At 46.4% G+C, this 20,045-nt stretch overlaps 1 protein-coding gene across 2 annotated transcripts in view; it reads left to right on the top strand.

Annotated features, from left to right (window-relative positions):
* STON2 (stonin 2) overlaps positions 1-20,045 on the top strand; it is a 569,996-nt gene that overhangs the window by 299,831 nt on the left and 250,120 nt on the right. For both annotated transcript variants that reach the window (XM_069208355.1, XM_069208356.1), the window contains exon 6: positions 16,923-17,117. In XM_069208355.1, the coding sequence (XP_069064456.1) occupies positions 16,923-17,117 (195 nt within the window). The remainder of the gene's footprint in view (positions 1-16,922; positions 17,118-20,045) is intronic.

Consider the following 20,045-nt stretch of genomic DNA (forward strand, 5'->3'; position numbering starts at 1 on the left):
GTATCATGAGGAAACAATCTATGCTATCACAAAGTTTCAGTGGAGGTGAGATTATTGAAGGCAGGATAGATAAAGAGCATGAACATTTTACCAGTTTGAGTGTGGCGTTTGTAATTTGTGATTTATACTTGCTTGGTGTCCTTCTGCTGACAGTCCTGGTGGGCAAAGAATGCCTGTGTGTAGCCATTCAGGAAATAAGTTACAGCATATACACATCCTTTCATTTCACTGACAATCAAAGGAGATGGAGACGATTATGTACGGAAGCAACATTCAGACTGATAAATGGGTTACTGTTTGTGAGTTCTTCTTTGGTTTATGTCAGATCTAAATATGATTCCGGCAAGAAAGAGAGGCTAATTAGAGGAGACCTTACCCTCTATAGAGAAAACAACTCATAAATCCCCTTCTTCTGGATCTCATCTCCTAAATTAAAGATCCACATCTATGTCCTTGAGTTCTGAGTTTCTTCCAATGATCAGACTGGCAGGCATAATACCAAGGATTTGTTGCCAGAAATGTTGGTTCACATTCAAGAGAACATGTGGTTCCCTTTTCTAGGGACTCAGGGAATCTTGCTTAGACAGTTTAAGGTATCTCAGTTGGACTTAAAAATTCATGGTCTTATGATGGATGAGGTCCACAGGAAATGAAAGAATCCAGAAAAAAATCAACACTCCAATATGCATGCCAAAATTGTAACCACTGCAAGGAATGGAGGGAATGTTTCCTGATATGGTGCCTGTGGACCTAATGATTGCATGTCTAGTGGGAAGAATATAAGTGGTACAGAAATCTATTCTACAATATTCTGTGACATAGTAGATAGACTCTTCCCTTCACAGAATAAATGAAAGATCACATTTGGCCATTAGAGCAGGTATTGATGCACTCTATACGAATGAAACTCCCATTTCCACCTTTAAGGCATTGGTCAATGCAAGTAAAAGTGGGCACGAATGGGCAGTCCTGATAGAAGGGATAGAAACGTATTGAGTTCTTCTCTGACATTTATTTTGATGTGGTAAGGTTGTCAGCAAGTGGAAGCATAGATTAAAGTATGAATAGATTTGTTGCTAAAATGATGGCATACAAACTCAGTTTAAAGGGTGACTGCTATCAGAATGTTAGGTTTTGTACCTGCCTTTTTAGTTTGGAAGTAGAGGAAAAAATGTATAAAATTGTCAAATAAAAAGCATTCTTCATTCTTTCATCAGCAGCAGCTGTCATCATCCCGTTGGAAGAAGTCCTTTCACCAGCCATCCGGCCAGCAATCTTTATCTTCTCAATTTAAAAGATCCAAAGGAAAGTAATTTAACAATCAAAGTCCTTGAAGACAAAAGTAGGGTTCTCCTGGGAAGTAGTGATCCTGACTATGGTGAGGACAGTTGCAATATACCATTAGGAGACTACATTCGGAATTTTCAAAGGACTTGGGAAGTCTCTAAATCAGATGCGTGGGTACTGCAAGTGATAAGGAAAGGGAATGTTATCAAATTCCCAGGGGACTCCAGATCAGACCAAATCCAGGGCAGCATTCTCAAAGGCTCTGCAAACCTTGATGTAGAAAGAGGCCATTTTCATATCTCAGAAATGCAGAAATATATGTTGTTATTCAGTCTTTCTTCTAATGCAGAAAGTGTCAGAAGGCTTCAGGCCGGTAGTAGTTTTGAAACTAATGAACTGCTGGGTTCTGAGTTTCAAAATAGAGACACACCAAAAGATAGTACATCTAATCCAGGGGATTGTATACACATGATAAATCTTCTGGGTGCGTAGTTTCTTATTCCCATAGTGAAATAACATCAGAGCTTCCTCAGATTATATATTCAGGACAACCATTATCACTTACAGGCCCTTCATTTTGGATTGAAGTTGGCCACTCAAGTGCTCACAAAGGTGGTTGCTCCAGTAGTGACTTAGGAGTGGTCAGTATGCATCTATTTGGAACACTAGTGTCTTCACTCCCCCTGAGTTCAAGAGACACTGGAAGAACTGATAAAGATGAGACATTGCCTCTTTCATCACATCCTTTTACTCAATTTCTCAAAATGCCAGATGACTGCATTTCAAGAAAAACTATTCATAAGGGTGCTCTTCAGAACAGATCTACAGAGGTTTGTTTCACCCACAAGGCAGGGCTGTTAGACCTGGCATCTTATGGTGTGTTTCCCCTGTCTTTTTGCCTTCTGACCTCCTGTTTTTATGGTATGCTGGACTTTGTTTTTGATGGTTTATTGTCTCTGCGCACTTTATCACTGCTGATTAGTGCTAAAGTGCAAGTGCTCCCTATGTAAATTGTATTGGTGATTGGTTTATCCATGATTAGCATATCTGGTTACTCATAAGTCCCTAGTAAAGTGCACTATGCATGCCCAGGGCCTGTAAATCAAATGCTGCTAGTGTGCCTGCTGCACTGTTTGTGCCACCTACCTGAGTAGCCGCTTTGATCAAGTCTCGGACCTGCCAATGCAGTGTCTATGTGTACAGTTTTAAACTGCCAATTCGACCTGGGAAGTGTACCCACTTGCCAGACCCAAACCTTCCCTTCTACTCCATGTAAATCACCCCTAGGGCCTAGGTGTACAGTGTATGTTAAAGGTAGGACATCTAATTTTTGCTAAAGTTGGTTTTTAGATTGTCAGTTTGAAAATGCCACATTTAGAAAGTGGGCATTTTCTTGCTTAAACCATTCTGTGCCTCTGCTTGCTTGTGTATTCCACATCTGGGTTAGACTGACAGTTGGGCTGTTGTGAATTCCTTCTAGACAGTGACACAAAGGGAACTGGGGTGTAGCTTGCATATCCTGATGCGTCTCCTGGGCTAGAGTGGGGGGGGGGGGGGCTGACACGTAAACCTGAAAGGGCTGTGCCAGCCCTCATACAATCCAGTCTCTGACCCCCTTGAGTGTGTCTGGGGCCAGACCTGGGGAAGGCAAGATCTTGTCAACAACAGAGACAAAGGCAGAAAGGGTTATAAGTAATGGACCCAAAATCCGAGACTTTTAGAACACTTCTCGATCAAGAGAAACCTCTGCCAAGGAGAAGAGCTAAAGAGCTGGAAAAGGAGTACTGCCCCTTTGCTGTGTGTGCTTTGCTGGGTTGGATGAACTTTGCTGTGTATCCTGCTTGTGAAGTTTCCCCAAGGGGTTGGAGTAGAGCTTGCCTCCTCTTGGAAGTCTCAGGGCTATCAAAGACTTCAGCTTCATCTGCCTACAGCACTGGGAACTGTGTGTTTTGTGCAGCAACAGAAGAAAAAACACTGTGGATTAGTCAACGATGATGCTGACTGCACAGTGACCTGATGACTCCACATGGAGCCGTGCCCCATGTCGCACCGCAACCCTGGTCTCACCGATGCCACAACCTGATGTGCTTGCACCCTGACCTGTGGGCCCGCACTCCGCATCACCTTGCTCACACCACAGCCTTGGCATCCCTACCGATGATGCCCAATGCTGACACCAACGCCGCTGCCTGCTATGTGGTCTGAGGACACCTTTTTTGAGGTACACAACACACTGACCCGTCCTGCACCACAGCCCGGTCAATTGACACTAGCACTATCGACTCCAGCATCATCAACAGATGCCCTTGTCTGCAACGCGACTTGTGGGTGCCGTACGAGGTTCCCCCACACGCTGCACTGCCGCCTTGGCCCACCGATGACAGCGCTTCAGCAACAATGATGCTGCTGCCTGCAACCGTGGCCTGGAGACATTGTACGTCGCACCACCCTGCTTCACACTGCAGCCATGGTCTCACCGATGCCACAGGATGCTGTCACCAAGCCGCTGCCTGCACCGAGCCTGTGGGCACCACACGTCGCATCGTCCCGCTTTGCTCTGTAGCCCTGATGCTGTCAATGCCAGTGTTTGTGACTTCGGCGTCAGCCCGGAGTTCGTTCTGCAAAGTGTGTGACTTCAAGAGGCCAACGACTCGTGCACTGACCTCCACAATCGACACCTGAGACGCCAGTGATGCTGCACTCCAGATCTCATCGCGAGGATCACAATGCCCTAGACTTCCAACGTACTGTTTGTGGGTCTTCCCGGTAGCGTAGCTGGCTGCGACACCGTGGCTGGCCTGAACTGTTGGACTTGTTGTTCAGGATGCCGTGATAGCCCCAGATGGAGCTATCGACTTCAAGGAACTGTTTTTAAGTTAATTCTTTAAAAATGCATATCTTTATAATTGTATGTTGGCTTTTTCTCGTCTTGGTCTTGTTTAACACTGATAAATATTGGCTATTTTTCTAAAACTGGTGTGGTGTCTATTGGTAGTGTTTTCACTGTATCACTGCATGTTATGTGTAACTTCTTCACACATTGCTTGTGAGATAAGTCTGGCTGCTCATGCCAAGCTACCAAGGGGGTGAGCAGGGGTTATCTGAGCTGGGTATCTCCCTTACCCTGACAAGAGTGATAGTCCCTAACTGGACAGGGTGCAAGCCAACTGCCAACTAGAGACCCCATTGCTAACAAGGGCAATCAGACTACACACCTTTCTGTCCTCAATTATAGAGATGGGAGCACCCCCATAAAGAGATGGCTGAAGACGCAAGGGCATTTGACATAATGCATCTTCAGGTTCCGTGGGGGCATCTACATCTATAAGCATTGATAATTCATTTGTATTTCCATTGGAAATTGGCTTCACAGGACTTTGAGGTGATTGTACTAATTGTGTAGATCGTGAGGGATCATCTTCAAGAAGAATCCAATATCTTTATCAAAGGGTCTTCCATTCTGTCCAGGGATTTCAAAAGTGATAATGATGGATGCAATCATCATCGGGTGGGGAGCCACATTGGGTGATCTTTTGACACAAGGTTTTTGAATGGCAAAGGAAAGACAAAGATTTTCGCACTGGTGAGAACTGATGGCAGGGTTCAGAGCCTTTTGTTTTTTCCTCCAACAGTTTCAGAATAGTCACGTTCTAGTAAGATCATATAATATGGCGACGGTACACTACATCAACCAGACAGGGACACGGTCTCCATCTCCAAACCCCCCAGCAGCACAACTGGGAGTTTGGCCAGAGTTTCATCATCTTTCTCTCAGTAAGTAAGTAGAGAATGTTATTGTTTTTGTCTATTTAAAGCTGTAACAATTTCACATACAAACAGCAAAAGAAAGTCCAAGAAATCACAAGTGTCAATCCTAAAATAAAACATCAATAAACGTTTCCCCTTAAAATCACTTAATTCTAGCATTGTAATCATAAAACAATTTCACATACAAACAGCAAAAGAAAGTCCAAGAAATCACAAGTGTTAGTCCTAAAATAAAACATCAATAAACGTTTCCCCTTAAAATCACTTCATTCTAGCATTGTAATCATAAAACAATGTGCAGAATGGTCCATTAGCTGCTCTTTCAGGGGGTATAAAGTATAAATGCTGATCAGGCCAATCTCATCGTACATGCACCAGTTATATTGCCTATCCTCAGACCCGTATTACTTGCCGGGGACTGTAAAAGTGCAATAAGGACAATGAAAAGTGTAATGTGTTGTGGAAAATCTCAACAGTTAAATTATACGTCTAAATGCAATAAAAGCCAAAATTTTGTATTGATCCCTTCTAGTCACCCACCCACTGTTATAAAGAAGCATAAAGCACTGAATTCAGAGTTCTATACAAGAAGTTTATAATGGATCATGACTTTAAAAGACTACTTCAGGAATCTAAAAAAGAATTTTAAAAATCTAGATTTTAACTGACCATGTGAACCACAAAGACATATTTCTTTTGACTAACAGGCGAAATACAGGTTTTAGCCAAAATTGCTTCAAGACCTTCATTTTGTTACAAATGCAGATTACATGCAACAGTGATTCAAGTGTATAATTACATAGTCTACGGTTAGGTGACTCTGACCCTTTCTATTGTCCGGATTTATAGGCCTTCATTGGTATTATACCACGAGGGAGGCGGAGCTTGCCTGCCAGCAAGATGGTCGGCACTCCGTGAGGCTCTGCTCGGCCTGGGACTTCGACGGAACATTTCTCCTTCAGGACAGCGAATCTTGCGTCCTGCTGGCCGGGCGGCGCAGCGGAGACACAGGTGCGGCCGGTGGCGGCGGTGAAGGTTGCCCCCCTGCCGCCGCCATTAAGAGCTGGCGGTGGAGGTGAAAGGCCTGGCTGGGCGGGGCCGGGAGACGCATGGCGTTTGGCCGCCGGCCCTGCTGGCCTGATCGGCGGCCCAGCAGGAGGGATAGGTGCTGCCGACGGTGGAGGCACGCTTGTGGCTCCCATTGGTTGGCGGCGGGGGCTGGATCGGTGGTAGCATCGTACCGCGGCCCCCCTGTGTTTCTTGGCGGCTGGGTACTCCTGGGGCTGGGATGGTCTGGCGGAGGCCCTGGGCGCCGGGGCCTACCGGGGAGCGGGCCTGGTGTGCTCTGCAGGATTTGGCGGCCAATGGTAGAGGAGGCCAGTCGGGCCCCAGCTGTGAGCTGGGAATTGGCGTTTTTGGAGTGGCGGTGGGGTCCCCGCTGTACTTTGTGGAGCTGTGCACCTTGGTGGCTGCTGGCTGGTTGGCAGCTCGCTAGCCCTGCGTTGGTGGAGACCTGGGCGGCTTGGTGAGAGGGGCTGCGGTGGCCGGGTCAGGCGTGGTGGCCACCTGAAGACGTGCACTGGAACCAGCGGTACACATTTCTGGTCTGGCGGGGTCGGTTAGAGGAGGACTGCGCAATTGCTGGGCCCGGCTTCCCGCCTCGGCTACTGGCACCTTGGCTGGTTGGTGATGGACTGGGACTGGGGACTGCCGGGCCTATGCTGGAGGGGGTCCGCTGGCCGGAGGAAGCTTGCTTTGGAGAAGGAATTGCTGGCTGGCCCTGGGAGTTCGACTGGGGCCTTTCCTGCCCGGGCTTGGGATTCTGGCCGGGGTACCCAGGTGCTGCAGGATGGAAAAGGTGGAACAGAAGCAAGCGAAGATTACCTTTGATGGGACGGAGGAAGGGGGGACCCCTTCAACACAACTGGGAGAAGAAGCGTTGGAGGCCGTGTCGAGTGACATGTCAGTCAGGGCCATGTTTCTGGATTTGAAGTCCAGTCTCACAGGAATTGACGCCAAGCTCGACCATTTAACGGAGCAGCTTGATCGCATTAAGACAAGGGTAGATGACCATGATTCTCGGTTGGATCGGTTGGAGGCGCGTACTTCGGATATAGAGGACCGGTGTCAGGGCGAGCGTGCACAATTGTTTCAAATGGAGAAGGTGTTAGAGGTAATACGCAATAAGAATGAAGATTTGGAAGCTCGCTTGCGCCGCAACAACGTCAGACTGATTGGCCTTCCTGAATCTACTGACATGGGCAGAATGGAAGACTTTATTGAAAGCATGGTCTCTGAACTCTTTGCCGGTCAGCTCTCCCATTTGTTGGTGGTGGAGAGGGCACATTGGCTTCTGGGCCCTCTGCCTCCACCTGGCACCCCTCCTCACCCCATCATTATTCGACTATTGAATGACCGTGATCGAGACACTATCCTCCGGCTGGCTCGGGAGCGGTGCCAGGTGCTGTATAAAAATACTGAGTTGCAATTTTTTCCGGACTATGCCCCGGGAGTGCAGGCTGCGCGCAGGGCCTTCTTGTCGATCAAGCGCTTGCTCGTTCAGACGGATGCAGGGTTTTCCCTTATCTACCCCGCAAAATTGAAGGTGCAGCATGGAGGGAAACTGCACTTTTTTACGGACCCAAAGTTGGCGGCAAAGTTTGTTAAGGCTCTCCCTCGAAGATCTGCGGATGTGGATTTGGGCGGGCCGGGTGTGGGGCGTGAGACGCTCAGCGATAATGACTGATGGTTCTGCTGCGGATGCATAAACTGATCACACAGTTACATTGATACAGAACAGTTTGTCGTCCTAATGTTTATTCACCTTTTGGCCCCATGCCTCCCATTCCTGATCTACTTCTGGGTTTGAGTTGGGTGGCTAGCTGTTCGCTCTGTGGATGAGTCTCGTGGGACAGTTATCATGTTCTTTTTTAGTTTTCTGGGTAAAGAGGGGAGGGTTATTTGACTGGTTGAGGGGTCTGCGTGGGAGGGAGGTGGGTTTATGTGCTGTTTTGTTAGTTCCAGTATATTGGATGTTTTCTTCCTTTTTGCTGTGTCTGCGTTGGCTGGGTTGGCTGGTGGGGGCGGTGTTATGTTCTGGTACTTTGCTAGGAGTGTTTGGATGAAGCAGGACGGGGTGACAATGGTCCGTTGCCTTACTTGGAATGTGTGTGGCCTGAACATTGGACGCAAGGCGCAGCTCATGTCTGCATACGCTAAGCACCAGAATGTAGATATTTGTATGTTGCAAGAAACTCACTTGGTGGCGGACACGATGCATCGCTTGAAGGCTGGATGGATTGGGGAATGCCATGGAGTGGTACATTCGAGGTATGCCAGAGGAATGGCAATTCTGCTGCGCAGGGGACCGCAATGGTGCACTCGGCGAATTATAGTAGATCCCAGCGGGTGCTATGTGCTGATGAGTGGTGTGTTGCTGGACAGGCCTTGTAGATTAGTGGCTGTGTATGGTCCTAACACAGACTACCTGAATTTCTTTAGCGAGGTCTGGCGGTTGGCTGAGTCATTGGGAGGTGGGGCTGTGATCTGGTGGATGATTTTAATGTAATTCTAGATGCGGAGTGAGACAGGGAGAGTTTGGCCAGGGTACAGCATGTGGCAGCGGCTCAAGCTCTTACTGAAGTTATGGAAGATGGTGCATTGGTAGACATCTGGCAGATGAAACATGGAGGCGCTAGAGAGGGCACGTGTGTCAAGTATGTGCATAACAGTTGGTCTCGCATTGATCGCTGGCTGGGCTCGCTGGACGTGGCGATGTGGATGCGTTCGGTGGAGCACATGGCGCGTACGTTGTCGGACCATTCACCGGTCAAGCTTGATCTGACAATTCCGGGCGGCCCGGGACGTGCATTTATGTGGCGTTTGCCCCAGGGGGCCTTAAGGGATGAGAAGTTCCGGGAGGAGATTCGTTGGGATATTGTCCTCTATTTTGAGGAGAACGGTGGCTTTGTGAGCTCGGCGGGCATGATGTGGGAGGCCTTTAAAGTGGTTATCCGCAGGAGCTGTATTTCGAAGCAACATGGCGTGCTGCGAGGGTTGCGCCGGGAGTTGGCCGACCTGGAGGCCCGAATTACAGAACTGGAGGCCTGGTTGGTGGTGGATTGGTCTGGTGGCACTCTGGCAGAAATCTGGCGTATGGTTTCCTTGTATGAGGAGGCTTCGGAGAGGGAAATATGTTTCTTGGGACGCTTTTCCAGGGCAAGGCGGTACGGAGAGGGAGAGAGAGCTGGATGTACTTTGGCTAACTTGCTGCGCAAGCCTTGGGCCAGTAGTTATGTAACTGAAATAGATAATTCGAAAGGTGAACGTGTGATGGGGACAGATGGAGTCATGCAAGTGTTTAACAAGTTTTTTTGGGATTTGTATTCTGTGCCTGACCTATGGCTAGCCGAGGGTATACAGGCTTATTTTTCAGAGATTAGTTTACTCTGGTTTGAGGCTGCCCATAGGGCATATTTTGATGCACCTTTTTCGCTGGAGGAGGTGAAGACTGCCATTCGAGCCCTGCCTGGAGATAAATCCTCTGGCCTTGATGGCCTGACCCCAGCGTTCTACAAAGAATACTCTGATATACTAGCACCTCATCTGCTGGAGGTATATGCAGAAGCTATTGAGAGTGCAATTCTTCCAGCCTCTCTTTGGGAGGCAATGATAGTTACAATCCCTAAGCCGGGCAAGGACCCCCTAAGTTGTGACTCCTATCGCCCACTCTCTGATTAACGTTGATAACAAGATCTTTGCCAAGATGATTGCTGTGCGGTTGCAGCCGCTGATGACGAGGTTGGTGCTTCCTGATCAGTCTGGGTTTGTCCCGGGGCGGTCCACTGGGCACAATTTGCGGACGTTCTTTGCGGTTGCTGGGTCGATTACTGCTGATGACGACGCTGCAGCAGTGTTTTTAGACGCCACAAAGGCCTTTGATTTGTTGGTTTGGGAAGATCTGTTTGCACTCTTGAGTCGGGTGGGCTTAAGCCTGCGTTTCGTGGGCTGGATCCACCTGCTGTACACAGAGCCTGTTGCTCGACTTTGTCTGAATGGAGGCATATACGCCCCATTTCGGGTGGCTAGGGGGACACGGCAAGGATGTCCTTTGTCCCCGTTGCTGTTCACGGTAGCGATGGAGCCACTCGTGGCCTGTTTGCGGCAGCGCTATAGTGACAGAGGGATACTGTTTCGGCAGCGGCCCATCTTGATCTCCATGTATGCAGATGACATTGCCTTGTATGTGCGAGAGCCCCGGAGAAATCTGGATGTTTTATTGGATGAGATTGTACGGTTTGGTGAATTATCGGGTATAGCGATCAACTGGTCTGTCGTCGGGTGCAGTGGGCTTTTTGTCCCAATATCCTATTGCATGGGCTGACGGCCCGGTAAGGTACTTGGGAGTCTGGCTGAGCTGTGACGTTGAGACACTTTGGACGGCTAATTATGGTACAGTCATGTCCTGGCTGGAAGATAGGATTGAGATGTGGTGCCCCTTGCCACTGTCGCTGATAGGACGAATAGCCATTGCCAAAATGATTGTGCTACCCAAAATATTGTACTTGTTTGTAAATCTCCCCCTTGTCCTTACAGTGTGTTTTTTGAGGCGTCTCCGCTCTGCCATGATTCGTCTGGTCTGGGCGGGACGCCAACCCAGAATTGCATGGGAGAAGTTAACGCTTCCGTTTGAACTGGGCGGACTTGCAGCTCTGGATATGGAGCTTTATTACTACTGTGCACAAGCACATTTTGCGTATTATCGGATCCGCCCTGTTCGTTATATGCCGCATCGCGATCCTGAGAATGACGCGGTTTGGCCGGACGACCTGATGCGAGTGTTCGGGGGTCTGTCTCGGCCTCGACCTCGGGGGTGGATACTGTGGCGTGCACTGTTGGGGCATGGCGGGCACTTTTGAAGCGTTCTGGTATGCGTGAGCCATTTGCGCCGTCGATGGAGGTGGCTGCTGTAGCTGACGAGTGGCTGTTTTGCGACTCGGATTTGTCCCTCCTGGGGGACTGCTTTGTGGATGGACAGCTGATCTCTCCGGAGGTGGCGCTGAGACATGGTTCTGATGGTGCCCTGCATTGGCTATATGTGCTGCGGGCGTGTGCGATGCTACGGCGCGATATTCAGGGTCTCCGGCGTCCCAGGAGCTGTGTCGAGTATTGGAGGTAGTATGGAGTGCACAGACGCCAAGGAAGCTAGTCACCAAGCTATATGGATGCATGCAGGATCAGAGGGATGCGCTTGCAATGTCTGCTAAGGTTAAATGGGAGGCGGATGTGGAAATGGCAATCTCTGACGAGACATGGAAGAAGTGTTGTGCACATATGAGGGCAATCTCGCCAAACTATTGTCTGCGATTAATCCACTTCAAGTTTCTGCAGCGTCTTTATTACACCCCCTGGGGCCTGTGTGCTATGGGGTTGCAGACGGATGCTTCCTGTTAGCGATGTCATGCCCCAGATGCCGACTTTTTCCAGCTGGCGTGGCAATGTGGTGAAGTGCATGATTTCTGGCTGGAGGTTGCGCATGTGAATGGTGAGATGACTGGGCTTAAGCTTGCTCCCTCCCCTGTGCTGGCGCTGCTGGGCAGTGAGGACTCGGTGCCGCCGGCTCAGCGGAAACTGGTGGGCATGCTGTTGCTTTTAGCAAAGCGCAGAGTTGCGATATGCTGGGGGTGCGGCCGCCCTCATCAGGTCACTGACTGGCTGCGTGATGCTGCTTATTGCTGAGAACAGGTGGAGACGTTTTGGGAGTTGGCGCCTGACGGCTCTAGACCGCGAGATATTTGGGCGCCTTTGCCTGAGTAGCTGGAGACGGCTTATTGAGTGACAGGAGTTATTTGCAATGCACTTTGGGAATGGTTGTGTCACCCTGACTGAAAGAAGATGCGAATTGTGGACGTTTGTCAGTGTCGCCTAGCCTGCTCCAGCCGCGTTGCTATATTGATGTTGGTTGTATTTGTTTATTCCCCGAATGCAGACAGCTGTGTTTCATGGCTCCTACAACTTACCTATTGTGGCTTATTAGTTTATAAAATTGCCGAATTCTGATGCACTAGAGTCGGGGTCTTTGGTGATGTTGTTGTTATAGAACAAGGGATTGTTATTCTTGTTGTTTTTCTAAACTGTATAAATAAATAAATTTAAAAAATGTTATTATACCACATCTTAATCTAATTAGGTCTATTTTCTCCTCTAAACTCATCTGGCTAGAATGATAGAAGAGCGAGCCACCCATTGGACCTGTAAAAGGAGATACTTAAATTAGCATGAGCCTTAGTTGACAGCTCCTGACAATCATCCTCCGCGGACTTTAATCTTGCATTTTTTGGTGTGCATTTTGGCACACAGTTTTTGTGGAAGGGTTTAGTCGATGATTTCCTGGACGCCCGTGTCATTCATGGAATCCATCGCATATGATTCCGATGCGAGCTTGCTGTCCTGCATGCTTGTCCATATTAGCTCCCTCAGCGAGCCAGGCAAGGCTGCCTTGAGTTTATATTTTATTTTGTATAATATTTTAATCCTGTCCAGGCTGCACCAGACTAAAATAGGATAAGTGATCAGCCTGAGTCAGTTTTAGATATTTTGTTGTTGTTCGTTTTTGGTCCCTGAACCATAATTGTTGGTCTTGTCTTTCGTGCTTACATATTCCCCCACCCTTACTGCTCCACTCCAAAGGGGATTTATATTTTTGGAGTGTGTTAGCAGGGCCCAATGATGAAGCATGCCACAATTTGTGGGTGAGGGCCGTTTTTTTCAAAATATTGTTGATATTTGAATCAGTCGGGTCTGGATACTTAGTCCAACTTATCCCAGTACCAGTCATTCCGAACCATCCTCCTACCCTTGGATGGTCCAGCCTACAATGTAAGGTTTGAAACTCCGCAAGGATGCTGGGATGCATCCCCTTTTGTGGCTTTCAGGTGAAAGAGGAGTAGCCAGAATTTTGTCAGACATTCCCACAGTTCTCCTATCTCAGTGGTAGTTTACACCTCATTAATAATGACTGGCATATGAGGACAACCAGGAATAAGAATAATGAAGATTATGATTATCAGAAAGTAATGGTGGCATTAATTTGTAATGTAATACATTTAACTTGAAGAAGCTGATAGGAATGGGGTACAATTACTTCAGTGGGCAAACAGTAAGACTTTGGTCTTCGCTGAATAACCAGGCATCCTAGAGTCTCATCACTGGTGTCTTGTTGTTACTGAAATCAGGATAACAGGCCATATATGTTTCTCTTGCCTTCCAGTTGTCTCCTCATTCAGCTATGGCTGGTTAGTGGCACACCGGTTTGAATGACTAACTACAGATATCACTATTTATGCGTTATCATTTATAAACTTGACTCTATGCATGTATTCTTGGTGTTAGTACTCTTGCAAAGTTAAAAACAAATGCTGTAGTTAGTAAGACTCACTATCACCCAAAATATAACTGGGAGTTTTAGGTAGGTGACCCAATGGGTACATCTTCATGAATTACACTATGGTTTGTCAGGACAGAATGCACTTGTTCTTTAAAATAATAAGTGCATCTGATTTAGCAAGCCACTCTCTCCCCCTGCATGACCTCCCCACTCCATGAGGTCTGTACTGGTCAATAGCAAGAACAGTCTGAAGTAGAACTGCCAGCCTCACCTGTTTTCGAAACATGCCATCTCACCATCCAGCACTGCCTAGGCTCACAGCTCTCTGCCATGCCATTCATTACTTTTAGCTGGGACATTCCATGCAATCAACCTGCAGACCAGCAGATGATCAGTATGGTCTCAGGTCAGTTTTTCTTCCCTTCCTCGTCACAACATTATTGACAATAGGAATATTTACTGTGCACGTGGTTAGAAGTAAACCTCCCTGCTGAGCGAGAGGAGGAGCCTGCTAACCCGGCCGTTGGAGTGATTGTCCAGAAGGAGGAAGATGCAATGGGTCTTCAGGAGCAGAGGACTACAGAGTAAGAGATCTATGCACCCTGGTATTGGTGAGCTGCAGACTCTCCTGTGGTTACTCGTCAGAATCCTGAAGACATAGACCAGCATAGCTGCTACGCTTGAAGTTGGTTGGTCCACTCTTGCTATGACACTGATGAGTTAAACAAGATTTAACACTCTTCAACCAACTAATCATGACATTGCTCTCGAAAGGAGCAATGAAATCCAAACTGCTAGGCCATAACGTCTTTGCATGAGATAACAAGTAACTCAGAGAATTCTTTCTTTCACAAGCATCTTCATTACTTTTTTCGTATGTTCCCAACAAACGTGATAAATGTTAATGTGTTCATCCTGTCTAGGGACTTCAGTTTCAACTCACTAACGACACGCAAGGAAATTGAAAGACGCCTAGGGTTGCTTGTTACCCCATGCAGAGAGGATCTCTCCAGGTACTAGTGACACTACTTCTTGTAGAAAGGTGGATGAGCCTTGGATAGACCATCTTTTGAAAATGTGCAAATAAGCTAAACAAATATGGAAGGCTGACTGTGACAAGTGCTCAATAGGCTCCTCCTTAACGTCCTCGGGGCTGGGTGTCCTCCTGGGAGGTGAACCATGACTCCTCTTTAATTTAGAGAGCGGGCTCACTCCAGTTGCTCCTCTTTTCTTTATGATGGATCGGCCATCTTGAAGGTCCTCTGTGGTCAAAAAGGAAGGGCATGGGTGCATTTTGCATCTTTGACCGCCCAAAGGGACTTTTTGAAGATTTGTCAGTTATGCACAATTTTGTACACTGCCTCTACATTTACTTGTTCTGATCAGTCTGTGTTTGACAAGCTGCCAAAAAGTGCAATCCATTGTGAATTAACTGCTGGGGGCTCTGAAGGTCCTTCGCGAGCACACCGCCTCCCTTCATCTGGCTACTCGCTAACACTCTATGTTAAGTCGATCAGCAGCTCAGGAACCGAGCATGGCATTTCCTGTAATTTTAATGCCATAAGCGTAGATAATAGCTCTGCTATTTCTTTAATCTTTGTTATTGTGAAAGCCAAACACATTCCAGTATTATTCATTTTGGCAGGCAATTCTTGTGCCTGTCCCAGTGCCCAATATTTCTTTAAACTTCTCCTTAAACTCGAGTCTGAGGTGTTCGACCTACAACCCCCCTCGTAGTGCCAGGCAACACCATTCGCACAGTTTATCAGATCCCCCTTCCCTTTTCCCTGCTCACGATATATTACGAAATCTCCCCAAATATGTAAAGAATCTAGGCCAGTCTCCCTACTCTTCTATCCACAACTGGCATTGATTGCCTAGCTGTCTGTTCCGTTATTCTATGTTAGACAACACACTGAAAAAAAGAAATGCTAATAGCTAGTCTTTCTACACCAAGAAATGAGAAATGGCATTGTTGTTTTTTATCTCTAAAAATGACATGTATTATTACCTAGCTTCTGCTCCTCCGTGAATGGCTGAATTGACTCTGCCGCAATTCAAAACAGCGGTCTCCAGACTGGACACCGATCTAGGTAGCAAGTGTATTAACTCACTGAGCTACCTTGGCGACTATCCACTTTCACAGTGCCCCTATCTGCCACCGAAGGCTACAAATCCAAAATGATGAGCACCAACTTGACTACCCAGCAAGAAAAGGACAAGAGGACAAGAAGGATATGAAAATGGCTCAAGATTACAGGTTGTAGGACTGTTAATGCGGACGAAATATCGGGGTATGGGCCGGAGTGCAAGTACTAGAAGTACTAGTGTGTATGGAGAAGAGGCTCTAGTTGTTCATTGCAGAGGTATTACAGTACAGGTAGGGGGAGATGTACACGCGTATAGGCCGAGAAGAGATAGTTGGCTATAGGCAAGAGTAAGGGTACTATGGCAGAGGACGGGCGAAGATACTATGATGCAGAAACTGCAGAAAAACTGTAAAGCTAGTGGCAGAGTACTAGCTCATACGGAGGGGTAGAGTTGGTGGAATATTGGTAGGTATAGAGGAACAAAGGTGTAGGTAGAGTAGCTTTTCAAGGAGCATAGATGGAGTAAGGTACTAGAGTACTGGCAGGGGTTTAGGTACTATGGTATAGGGCTGCATAGAGGCATATAGTTAGAGATTCTCGGGTATAAGTAGGGATAGAGGTTAGAGTGGGGATGCAGGGTTGTCGGTAGGGTTAGAAGTACTAAGATTTAGGTAGGGAAAGAGTAGTGTAGGGGTAGAGGCACAAGCGTATAGGGAGGGACACAGGTACTCGGATATAGTTATTGGTAGATAAACAAAGGTTCATGTATAGATGTAGATGTTATAGGATAAAGGCAGGAGCAGAGGATACGGGAATGAAAACCACATAATTGGGTGGCTCCAGTGTAAGAAAAGTACTGAAGGCAGGATGAAAGAAAAGAGCAAGTAGTCTTGGGGGAAAGGATGGTGGGGAGAGGGCGGAGGAAGACGTGGATACTGGGTGCTTCCTCCAGTAAATGAGTAGTTAGTGATCTCTATGAACTTGTCAAAAAACACAGACTGCAGGAAGTGAAGGGAACTCACCAGAGGTTTCACCTCCTGCCAATCACACCCAGCTGAAAAAATCGAAAACGTGTCTCTAAAACAGCTTTCCTTAAATTTGTTTTTCTCCATAACTCATTGTGGAATCCCTGGGGAGCCCAGTAAGTCTTGAGTTGTTTATTTAAAGTGTGTACTTGTTTCAGTTACATTTAAATAATAGATATTTTTTGGCTAAACAACTCATCAATTTATACAAGTGGAAAGTTAAATTTTTTTACAATTTGCCACTATAATTTGGAGCTTGTATGTTGCTATCCACACATAGATTTGAGTAAAGCATTTAGTTGTAAAGCAAAGACTTTGAGAGTTCTTTTCATTCCAACCATATCAACATTAGATAATTTTTTTCAGCATTTTCCTTTAAAGCTGTGGACTACCATGAACTTCCTGCGTGCTCCATTAGGAGGCATCCACTTCATTCTGAAAGTAGCTGGACAACCCCTTCCCAAGACACCAGTAGCCCAAGCATTGCTCCTTCCTACACAGACTTTCATTCATTCACTATGGAGGACATTCCCGGCCGAGCCTCAGCAACAGGATCCGCAGGTAATGTGTTTAGTGGTTCTACTGCATGTATGTCATTTCTGATATCTCTTGTTATGTTGGAGGATTGTCAGAGTTTAAGAAGTAGCATGGATCCTTCTTTCAAAGTCTGTCCAAGGAATGGCTTCTCCCCAGGTTAGAGTTCAATTAACTTTGGTGTTATAGATTAAATTACTAAGATTTGATTTTGTTCCTTCGAACGATTAAATGGTTAATGTCTCTTTGATGTGCAGATGGAGGGTGTATTATTTTTGCTTCATTTGAGATGGTTTAGTGCAGTGCCTGCACCGAACCAGTGATGGGATAGTTTGTAGTAGAATGGATGCTGCCCAGAAGAAAGCACACTTTGCAATTTCTATCTGTTAATGGAATTTGATAGTGAAAGGTATGGAACGATGGATGGCGAAATCTCCGTCACAGTACCAGGCTGTTTGAGAGCCCCACTGCACTTAGATGTTAAAATGATCTACTAGAGTGAGGTTGCTCGGCAAAGAACTCTTTAAAAATGAGCAAAGTTGATGAAACCATATCAAGGTTAAGATTTGGTTGTGTTGATCGAAAAGGAGATGGAGTTGAAGTTGATAAGTAAAGAATTGCTTGAGGCATTAGTTAGGACTGAATATTCCTTCCAGAGAGAGGTTGGATAATGCATATTTTGGCCAGAGTATGTCTCTGTAATTGAAATCATTTCCCAAGAGGGTGCGGGCACCGAAGATCTCTCTGACAGCAAAATGAAGGGGATTGAGTTGAAAACTTTGCTTACAACATGTTCAGTGATGGTGAACTCTTACAATGTAAGGTTATGTGTCGCAGAACTTCTCTGGAGGGAGTTTGAGTGTTGGAGAGGTTGTTCAGGTTGAGGAAAAGGCAGACAGATTCTTTGGAGGATGTATTCCAATTCTCCATTCGTCTATGAAATTGTAATGGGAGGATGTCTTCCTTTACAAGTGAGCTAGGATGATATGCTACAGCTCCAAATTTGGCACCACATATTCATTGCTCTCCTTGAGCAGCCTGAGAAATATTCCCCAGCAGGTTCAAACATCAGAATGTGTTGTACAGGTGGCTGGAAGGGAAGATTATTATAACTCTAAAATAATTCAAATTGAAACAGAGAAACCAAGAAGAGAAAACAATAATTGATTGGCCCAATACAGCTTAGACACTTAAGACACTGAGATAGTGTCTAAAGATGACATATGTTCTTGATTGATACTCATTGCATGTTTTTGTTGCAAAGTAATTTTGGAATTCCTGTATTTCTGTCTGGTCCGAAAGTCACTGACATAATTTTGCAGAGGACATCAGCATAGTGAACCCTCTAATATGCACACTTCCTCTATCACTTCTTTCATCTGTTTCTTAAATAATAAGATACTGTGCATACCTTATACATACTTCATATAACAGGAAAAGAGTCACTGCATGCTTACCACCCAAATGGAACCCAGTAAGTTTAATCAATGGCATGACGGCTGGGTCGACGAGACACGTTTATACAAAGCGGGATAGAGTCAGGACTGAGCCTGCGGTCCCTCAAGCATGGGAGAAGAGCTGGGAGCACCTCTGTGGGATGAAGAATGGAGAGCGTCTTGTGAGGTGGTGAAGAGGGTTTTATGTAACACTATTTTCAAGCTAGCGCACTTCAACTGTGCACTGTACAAGATCCCCTTCCTCCAAATTATGTTATTAGGATGTTATTGAGTGGGTGCTGGTGGAGGAAGTTTCACGTGAAACTCAATTGTCAGGACGGCAGGGTGCAGGAAGACCTAGATGATTGTGTTGCACTGTTGGAGGGCCTGCAGAGGGCAATGGCAGGAGGGAATGAGCAGGGCTTGCAATCCCAGGGTATGGAACACACTCTCACTCAGGTACAAAGGTCGGACGATATTAGAGGGGTCGCAGCCATACCGGGGTAAGTCTGAGAGGTTGGCAGTCGAGAGGGCACACCCACCTTGGTTTGGAACTTGAGTCTAGATGAATACATGTTTAGGAACTGCTGATGTACTGCTTGTAGCACAGACTGTGGGGGATGATGGAGTTGAGACTGAGGAATGGGGAAAAGGGCTTGAATGCCTTGATATATGCACTACATTTTACTTACCGCTATTTGTTTTATTTTCTTTGATTATTTTTTTTTTTTCCATTGCTGCTTTAGTTCTTCTTTTGATTAGTAGTGCTGTACTTGCACAGTACAGAACTGATTGATTATTACTGTCGCCCTGGCTCAGGGCCTGTTCTCAATATTAATCCCAATAAAAAGAAAAAATGTTTAATCAATTACAAAGAAAATCTGACTTCTTTGTGTCACCATAATCGCTCAAGTTTTCACATTTCCCATGACCCATTACACAAAATTTGGACTAAAGGGTACACTGAACCAAGAAAAATGTAGCAGAAATGTGTAAAGTCTGGTGTGCACACCCCGCAAATGTGTCTAAGTTAAGCAAACATCCTCCGAGAAAGAGACAACATGGCAACTACAGTATCTGGCACCATGTGATGGGTTTAGCGTTATTGGTTGCAGTGAATAAGCAGGCCAGTCTTGCTCCAGAATCTACAGATAGATTTAGCAGTATGGAGCCCAGACAAAGCAAAGGGTGAGTGTAGGAAAGTACCATCTTGCCTGGCATGTTACCCCCATATTTCACTGTATATATGTTGTTTTAGTTGTATGTGTCACTGGGACCCTGCCAGCCAGGGCCCCAGTGCTCATAAGTATGCCCTGTATGTGTTACCTGTGTGATGACTAACTGTCTCACTGAGGCTCTGCTAACCAGAACCTTAGTGGTTATGCTCTCTCATTTCTTTCCAAATTGTCACTAACAGGCTAGTGACCAATTGCACCAATTTACATTGGCATACTGGAACACCCTTATAATTCCCTAGTATATGGTACTGAGGTACCCAGGGTATTGGGGTTCCAGGAGA

This window comes from Pleurodeles waltl, chromosome 9 (genome assembly GCF_031143425.1).
Source record: "Pleurodeles waltl isolate 20211129_DDA chromosome 9, aPleWal1.hap1.20221129, whole genome shotgun sequence".
Taxonomy (NCBI): Eukaryota; Metazoa; Chordata; class Amphibia; order Caudata; family Salamandridae; genus Pleurodeles; species Pleurodeles waltl.